Source organism: Aedes albopictus, chromosome 1 (genome assembly GCF_035046485.1).
Source record: "Aedes albopictus strain Foshan chromosome 1, AalbF5, whole genome shotgun sequence".
Taxonomy (NCBI): domain Eukaryota; kingdom Metazoa; phylum Arthropoda; class Insecta; order Diptera; family Culicidae; genus Aedes; species Aedes albopictus.
The window spans coordinates 48,796,758-48,806,555 of NC_085136.1; the positions used below are offsets into that span (position 1 = coordinate 48,796,758).

The 9,798-nt window shown below is 44.9% G+C and overlaps 1 protein-coding gene across 1 annotated transcript in view; it reads left to right on the top strand.

Moving 5' to 3' along the window:
• LOC109397864 (dorsal-ventral patterning protein Sog) overlaps positions 1-2,693 on the top strand; it is a gene marked incomplete at its 5' end in the record, with an annotated part of 39,456 nt that extends 36,763 nt beyond the window's left edge. Inside the window, 1 exon segment of the mRNA XM_062844489.1 lies at positions 58-2,693. Within this exon segment, the coding sequence (XP_062700473.1) occupies positions 58-270 (213 nt within the window).
• Between the last annotated feature and the right edge of the window lie 7,105 nt (positions 2,694-9,798).

Consider the following 9,798-nt stretch of genomic DNA (forward strand, 5'->3'; position numbering starts at 1 on the left):
ATACCGCCAAGTGTAGTAGTCTTACTCAACATTTCTCTTCTCTATCTCCCATTACAGGACAGCAAAATCAACTGCGAACGGAAGCGGTGCGCACGGTCGTTGTGCAACCGGCAGCACGCCCGCAAAAACGCCACCATCGACGAGTGCTGTCAGTGTCAAAAGACGGGCCGGCATCAGCACGGCCGAAGACGTCCCAATGCGCAGCAGCAGCAACAACAACAGCAGCATAGCAAGCAACCAGCACAGGCGGCCATATCCGTAAAGAGTTGAATTGATTAAGTTTCTACTTTTTAGGTTTTTAAGGGACGTGCGAGAGTTCGTAAGTGCAAGCTTGAGAGAAAGAGAAAGAGAGCGAGATCGGTTTGTTGTATTATTTTCGAAATATTTGTTTTCTTTAATTTTATCCATGTTTACGTGGTTTTGTGAATATGAGTTTTGACATTTCATCAAAGTGAGCGAGTGGAATTGATAGTGCGAGAGTGCGGTTAGTGTGCTAGCGAACCAATCAGTGATACAAAGAGGAGATTTGGGCAGCCAAATAGAAGAGCGTGTTGGGAGTGTTTGTATTTATTAAGGTTATATTGAAAAAGAACTTTTTTTCGAACAGTATCGGTAAACTGAAGCCTTCGCGCGTTTGGATTGCGTACAAAAGCAGTTTCTTTTTTGGAATACGTTTTTTTAGAAGTATCGAATTTGAATCGTTGTTTGGAACAAAACTGATATCATCCTACTAGAAATTACAATGCAGGGTAAAATGGTACGGAAGATTTGCAAGAAGGAGATGCGAGAGAACGGAATTAAGAAATAATTGGAAATTTCTTATTTTAAAGAAATTGTCCAGTTGGAAAACATTTTGTATCAGAGATCACTATTTATATTTTTCTACAAATAGGCGTAGTTTTCTAAATTGTAGGTATAGTAGAAAGTAAGGCAAAACCAATATTTATTTAAAGGAAAAGTTACTGGTCAGCAAACACAGCAGTAAAACATTATAGGTCATTCGCATTTAAACAAATGGAAACACACACTACGAAATAAGAGCATAGAAGAGAGGAACTATTAAGCTTGGACAGTTGTAAATGCTTGTTAAAACTGTATAAACACCTATAAACGCTAGATTTTGAGATTATTTTTAACACTGATATGATTGATAGCAGTAAACATCTGGGCCCATAACTGTTAAACACATCCAACTTGAATCCTCTGTCAATGGTCATTTAAGATTGAAAAATGCTGGACACGAGTATTTTTCCTCCAGAACGAAACAGGGAACCAAGTGAAATCGATTTCCAAAGGATTTTCCTTGTTTGAATTAACATTGTTTCTAGAAAGACATTCTAGTCACGTGCCCTAGAGCTATATCCTGCAGTTAAAACGATAAAATGTAACTCTTAGAAACATGGAAATCGATGGAGAAGAGTCACCGAAGGAATCGAGAGTGCGATTGAAAGCAAAAGAACGGAAGAAACCCAAACTACAATTAGAAACTTAATCAATTCACTGAAAGGAAAAACACATTGCGCGATTGCTTTTTATATAATTATTCACACCTACTTCTGCTAAGCAAAACAGACAAAACTTAGGTCGACAAGAAAAAGCAAAACAATTCTTGAACTGTTTTTTTTCCTGTTACCACGTACCAAAGAAGACTGATATATTAAATCTTGAAAGTAAAAGAGAGAAAAACGATGAAATAAATTTGCTGATGTAAAAAAAGAAAACAAATGAAACCGAACCATCTTTTGACGCTGCAAAACCGAGAACAGAAAACTGTCGAAACACTCACAAATACACAAACCACGCGACAACTCACGTACATTTCGTCATTTTTTCGTCTTCAAAATTCCCATCCATTTCCCACATTTCGGAAACCTTCATAAAACCTCCACAAGAAACAGTATTTCCACGCTGCTTCAGACCGAATTTTACCCCTAATGAACGCAGCCACATTAACTCATACTCATTCGAGAAATAAGCAAAGAGAAAAGATAGAAGCTTTGATTTCACCACAAACACACACACATATACGCACCTTCACGCTTAATATATCGCGTACCACTGTAAAGGAACGATTATCCAGCGGCCGGCCAGGAGAGTCCACAAATGCAAAGCATAAAATATGCGCGACGCCGCCGCTGCCGTCGCAAGACGACGACGAGAACACAATCAGCGAACAACAAGAATCCAAGCATGCCATAATAAGTTTTTTTTAATGTTGATAAATGAATAAATTATTGTCAAACAATCGCAACATACCGAATAAGTAGGCTACACAAATACACAATCAAGTGCATAACTAAGTACGGAAGAAGAAGATCAAATCCGCATTGATCGGGAGCGCAAAGTAGTTGCGGAAATTGCGAAAAGATGGCGCATTCATCATTTCTTTGTAATTGTGTACAGCTAGGATTGAAAGAATTTTAACAAAACTTGTATTACACGCCCGAATTTTGGAACACACACCCAAGATTTGCGCAGTCAGTATAGGAGAAGAACGACACACTGGTCAATACTGCGCGTTGACACGAATAACTACGCATGTGTGCGTGCACACAATCAGATAATAGGTAAAAGCGAACCCATCCAAAAATCGATTTTATTGTATAATATCCACCAAAACAAAATCGAACCTTTTTTAGGACCAACAACCATTATAACAGCATCAAATAAAGAACGGATATACAGCAAAGTAACGGTGTGGTTTGGAAAAATATGTTGATGAAAGAAACATCCTTGTAGTCTTCTTCGTAGTATTTGGAAGCATTGTTATAAAAACAATATATATATAGTCCAAATGACAAAATCCCGTTTTTATTGAATAATGCGATCAATAAGCATGGTAATATGATCGCAACATTTCCCGAATTCGAATAAAAGTTTATAAATAAAAGAATAATAATTAAACTCGAAATAAGAAAAATGGTAAACAGTTCTAGTTTGACATATGAGGCCAAGATGTTGGTAGTTGCCGAACAGCTGGACGAACTGATCGACTACACGAGCGGGCGGACTACCATCTGCAAGGACCTGAAACAGGGCCTGCTGAAGCTCCGCAAATCGCTGACCGTGGCCAAGAAGGAGTATGATCTTCTAGTCGAAGAGCAGAGTGTGGCTGATGCGAGCAAGAAGGAGCCTTCCACCCAAACGGACAGCTTCCTCTTCGCTGGCAACGCAACGAAGCAGTACGAAACCATGCGGCTCGCCGGAGCCGTAGCGGAGAGTTCGAACCGCCTACGGCTAGAGCTTCATGGTCGAAATCTGCCGATGAGACGCGGCCCAAGAAGCGTTCGGTAGAGGTGGCCGAAAAGTAAAAGAGGAAGAAAGGGACGGCCAGCGCGAGTAACCAGGCAGCCAAGTCGGTTGCGAAACGTGCAAGGGGCAGGGACATCAAGCCTCAGGAGGCCAACCCTAAGAGGAACGGTGGCCAACCAGACCATGGGAGGGAGAACCCTTTGATTGCGGTTGGAAAGAAGAAGGTAGTGCGAAAAGTGAAGTCAGCCCGCAAACGCGAACGGAGTGACACGTAGGTCTTCAAAATCAAGGCAGACACGTACGCCGGACAAAAAGACCTACAGTAGGAACGGTGCATAGTCCATCATTGATGTGACCTTCTGGAGCCCGGGTCTAAGCCCTAGCTCGGACTGGAGGGTCGACGATGGATACACGAACAATAGTGGCCATCTGGCGATTCGATACAGGGTGGAACACGTACGGAGGAAGACGGCCATAGCAATAGACGTATGTTATTTTTCTAATACCACAGCCGAAGGTCGTCGACCGGAATTTGTGGAGCGACTGCTTATGGAGGGTAACACCGACAATATATATATATCCAGCAATGATCTAGTCGAAACCCCAAGCCGTGCGTGCAACGCCGCAATGCCAAGGCGATCTCTACCCAGAAATGGACGCAAACCGGTATACTGGTGGTGTCCAGAAATCGCAGTACTCCACGCATTCTGTCTAAGAGCTAGAAGGAGGATGCAATGAGCTCGCACCAGAATGTAGAATGGAGCGAAGTGAGGCCTACAGGGCGGCTAAACTGGCACTGAACAAAGAGATTAAGGCGCGTAAGCGGGCCTGCCTCGAAAATCTCTGCCAGGCAGCCAACACGACACCTTGGGGTGCTGCCCGAGGATGTCTTCAGAGTAATCATGGCCAAAACGAAGGGCACGTTAGCACCCCAGAACCTTCCCCCCTGAGATGCTGCAGAAGATCGTGGAAAAGTTATTCAAGTGCCACGAAACACGACCACTTTGGGCGGTCGCTACGGAGTTCGGACGGTATCCGGACCCGACAGTAGCTATCAAGACGGCCATCAAGGCTAGCCCTGACATGTTCAGAAAGGCTTTGCAGATGTGTCTATTTAGACAGAGGCGAAGAGGTGGAAAAGGCAAAGACTGGTTTTGTTTCCCAAACCCAGGAAACCACCAGGCGACCCGTCGGTATACAGATCTATCATTCTGGCGAAGCGGATGGTCTATACCGAGACTGACTCTGGCCTCTCGGATAATCAGTTCGGCTTCCGGAATAATCGATCGACGGTGGAAACTACTAGAGCTGGACACAAAATGGCTGAGATAGCGGTCCAAACGAAGCGAACGGGAATCCACTATTGTGCGGTCGTCACGCTGGGCGTAAAGAATGCGTTCAAGAGCGTCAGCTGGGCCGCCATCGAGTGCTCCTTACACCACCTAGAAGTTCCCATTAGCCTATATGCCTACTGGGGAGCTATTTCCAGAATGTGGATCCATCCTGGACCTGGTACTATACCTATATGGATGAGTTAGCCGCAATTGCGAAATCACTTAAGTTGAACAAGGCCCCGGGCCCGGATGGCATTCCGACGGTGGCTGTCAAAGTGGCCATCGAAACTAGCCCTGACATGGCTGTTTGGCCCTGTTTGGCACGGTAAAGGCTGGGTATGCTGCGCAATTCAGATCCCATTGTGATCCACTAGCCTCTGCCCAGTAAGTTACTGGCAGTAACTCCTATCCCTACCTCCTCGCGGTACCGGCCGGAAACTATGAGCAACCTTAGGGAAGATCGGGTAACCAACCAACTTTGGTCGTAGGCTGGCAGGGAAGGGGGGGGGGGGTTGCTTCGGTAAACCTGAGTGTCTGTGCTCCAGGAGGAGCGGCTCACAACAGCGTCTGATCCCCATGTTAGGGGCGGCTGATCTACGTCCGAGTGCCAGGGAAGGACTCTATGCTCAACTGTGCACTACGGGCCTCCGGAAAGTAGGGGGTTGGTGTCAGGCTCTACGAGCCAGCCGTAGAAAACCATTGTAACGGAAAATCAGCAACAGAATAATACGAACCGAGACCAACGGCAACGACCCCAGCGAACAAAAAGGACTTGCGATTGGAAACTCGGTACTACCAGAGCTGCGGCGACACACGCGAGCTGGGAACAGCTTTCATCGTGATGGGTGATATGCAGAGGCGCGTGATCGGTTGGTGGCCGATCGACGAAAGAATGTGCAGGTTGAGGATCAAGGGCCGGAAGTACTGATGATGACAAGGACGCATTTTACGCGCAGCTCGAACGCGAGTACGATCGCTGCCCAAGCCACGACGGCAAGATCATCATAGGAGATTTAAACGCTCAGGTAGCCCAGGAGGAGGAATTCAGACCGACGATTGGTAAGTTCAGCGCCCACCAGCAGACGAACGAAAACGGCCTACGACTCATTGATTTCGCCGCCTCCAAAAATATGGCCATACGTAGCACCTTTTACCAACACAGCCTGCCTTATCGACCACGTTCTGATTGACGAACGGCACTTCTCCGAAATTATCGACGTCAGGACCTATCGTGGCGCCAACATCGACTCCGACCACTATCTGGTGATGGTCAAACTGCGCCCAAAACTCTCCATCATCAACCATGTACGGTACCGGCGACCGCCACGGTACAACCTAGAGCGACTGAAACAACCGGATGTCGCCTCAGCAAACCCGCAGAATCTTGAGGCCGCGTTGCCAGACGAGGGCGAGCTCGATGAGGCCCCTCTAGAGGACTGCTGGAGTACAGTGAAAGCAGCCATCAACGACGTAGCCGAGAGCACCATCGGGTACGTGGAACGGAATTGACGGAACTCATGGTTCCACGAAGAATGCAGAACGGTTTTGGAGGAGAAGAACGGAGCTAGGGCGGTAATGCTGCAGCAAGGGACTCGACAGAACGTGGAACGTTACCAACAGAAGCGGAAACAGCAGACCCGCCTCTTTCGGGAGAACAGGCGCCGCCTGGAAGAAGTGGAGTGCGAAAAAATGAAACTGTTGTACCGTTCCCAAGGAACACGGAAGTTTAATCAGAAGCTCAACGTATCCCGCAACGGCTTCGTGCCGCGAGCCGAAATATGCAGGGATAAAGACGGATGCCTCTTGACGGACGGACGTGAGGTGATCGAAAGGTGGAAGCAGCACTTCGATCAGCACCTGAACGGTGTGGAGAACGTAGGCACGGGAGCCCACGGCAATGGAGGAAACGACGACGCCAGTGCAGCGGAGGACGGAAATGAACCAACTCCCACGCTGAGGGAAGTTAAGGATGCCATTCACTAGCTCAAAACCAACAAAGCAGCTGGTAAGGATGGTATCACAGCTGAACTCATCAAGATGGGCCCAGAAAAGTTGGCCACCTGTCTGCATCGGCTGATAGTCAGGATCTGGGAAACCGAACAGCTACCGGAGGAGTGGAAGGAAGGGGTGATCTGCCCCATTCACAAGAAAGGCGACCATTTGGAATGTGAGAACTTCAGGGAGATCACTATTTTGAATGCTGCCTACAAAGTGCTATCCCAGATTATCTTCCGTCGTCTGTCACCTAAAACAAACGAGTTCGTGGGAAGTTATCAAGCCGGCTTCATCGACGGCCGGTCGACAACGGACCAGATCTTTACCGTACGGCAAATCCTCCAGAAATGCCGTGAATACCAGGTCCCAACGCATCACCTGTTCATCGACTTCAAAGCGGCATACGACAGTATCGACCGCGCAGAGCTATGGAGAATCATGGACGAAAACGGCTTTCCTGGGAAGCTGACTAGACTGATTAAAGCAACGATGAACGGTGTGCAAAACTGCGTAGGGGAGACTGAGGAGACTTGATCCCTGGGGAGACTTGTTCTCCCCATAGTTTCTCGGAATCAAAAACAGTTTTCTTCCAGCATATTTTTTCCAAAACGACATCTGGACAGACGAAAATGTTTTGGCTACAATTGATTTTAATTGTGTATTGCATTATTTTTTAATGGCTGATGGTTTGCTTTCAGTCTTTCAGAAATCTTTTAGGCGATTCCGAAAAATCTCAATAACTTTGTGAAAATTGAACCAAATCGTGTCAAAATTTCACAGCACATAGTATAAATAAAGTACTATCAAACGTATTTATTCAAACAAGGCTGTTATATAAATATTTCAATTAATGTAGATTAGTGTATACAACAGTGACATGGGGAGACTTGATCCCTCGAGGATTACACACACATTACGCATGTGAAAAATAAAATTCTATTTGGAAGCCTCTATTTACTCGGAATTCTAGTATATTCAATGATAAAACGTGTCATATAATTATTATTTTATTACACACCATTAAAAGGGGGATCAAGTCTCCCCATTTTCAAAATACGGTATATCCTTAACAATTTAAGGAAATCTTATAATTTCAAATACACCATATTCATGAAAAATGCAAGAAAATTTGGAAAGAAAATGAATAGGAAGCTTCTGGAGTTATTTTCCCTTTAAATTAGCCATGAGTTCAAAAGGGGATCAATTTTGACCCATTTTTGAAAAATACATCATAATACATGCCTCCATAAAAACACAGTTTTGAAAACTTTAGCAATAATTTAAAGTCCTTCTGTTGTGTATAAACTTGCAATAGATGTTTACCTGCCATTCTGTACGGAAAATGTATCTAGTTTTGTGTTTTTTTCTAAAAGTTACGGGCAAATTGAGAAAAAGGGATCAAGTCTCCCCAGTCTCCCCTAAGGGTTTCGGGTGAACTATCCAGTTCATTCGAATCTCGCCGGGGACTGCGACAAGGTGATGGACTCTCATGCCTACTCTTCAACATCGCTCTGGAAGGTGTGATGCGACGAGCCGGGCTCAACAGCCGGGGAACGATTTTTACAAAATCCGGACAATTTGTGTGCTTTGCGGAGACATGGACATTATTGCCAGAACATTTGGAACGGTGGCAGAGCTGTACACCCGCCTGAAACGCGAAGCAGCAAAGGTCGGACTGGTGGTGAATGCCTCAAAAACAAAGTACATGCTGGAAGGCGGAACCGAAAACGACCGGATCCGTCTGGGTAGTAATGTTACGATAGACGGGGATACTTTCGAGGTGGTGGAGGAATTCGTCTACCTCGGATCCTTACTGACGGCTGACAACAACGTGAGCCGTGAAATTCGGAGGCGCATCATCAGCGGAAGTCGGGCCTACTACGGGCTCCAGAAGAAACTGCGGTCGAAAAAGATTCACCCACGCACCAAATGCACCATGTACAAAACGCTAATAAGACCGGTAATCCTCTACGGGCACGAGACATGGACCATGCTCGAGGAGGACCTGCAAGCACTCGGAGTTTTCGAGCGACGCGTGCTAAGGACGATCTTCGGCGGTGTGCAGGAGAACGGTGTGTGGCGGAGAAGAATGAACCACGAGCTCGCTGCACTTTACGGCGAACCCAGCATCCAGAAGGTGACCAAAGCCGGAAGGATACGGTGGGCAGGGCATGTTGCAAGAATGCCGGACAACAACCCTGCAAAGCTGGTGTTTGCAACTGATCCGGTTGGCACAAGAAGGCGTGGAGCGCAGAGAGCACGATGGGCGGACCAGGTGGAGCGTGACTTGGCGAGCATCGGGCGCGACCGAGGATGGAGAGCGGCAGCTACGAACCGTGTATTATGGAGAAATATTGTTGATTCAGTTTTATCTTGAATTTGATGTAATACTAAATAAATGAAAAATGAATGTAATATAAAACAATACAAGATAACAAAAGAGAACAGTTCCGAAACCATTTGATTATATGTATAACCAGTAATGAAATTACAATTGGGTTTTTTAATTAAGAAAAATGTGGAAAAATGTATCGATTTTAAGATTTTATACAAAAGAGCACCTTTTTCTGAGCCACTATGATTTTTTTTTTTCAGATTTTTAGAACTTTATTTTGGTACCTAAAATCAATTTCAAAAAGATTTTTTGAAATCTCCATTTGACAGCTGGGTACCCGTTACGTGGGTAGATCACCTTCTAATGGTGCGTTACGGCGTAAGATCTACCATAACAAATTTTGATTTCGTAATTCTCCAGCCCGAATGAAGGAAAATTACAAGATCAAAATTTAGTTTACTTTTAATGTTTTGTTTTATTCTTGTATTTTCACTACTAATACTCCATTTGTTTCAGTGTTATCGCTTGAATTAAACTATAACTTTAATATAATAACTATTTGTTTCAGCGCTGTTCAGGTAAATAAAGTTGTAATTATATATCATAATAATATTTGTAATTTCAGGTAAAATCAGGTAATTGGTCATCTATATAATTAATTATATTTAAATTACATGATACATGGGATTTTGGGAGGGGTAGCCTAAGGAAGCTAAATGAACGGGTTTCTGGACAAATGTTCGTGGGGTGGCCAGACTTTGTCACGAGATAACAACCATCGTGTTGTCTTCCGAAGGTTTCCAGTGAATTCACGGTGTGTCTGGTGGACAACATTATTTAAAAAAAATCGGTATCGCTAAAATACCCACCAAACGAAAGCTA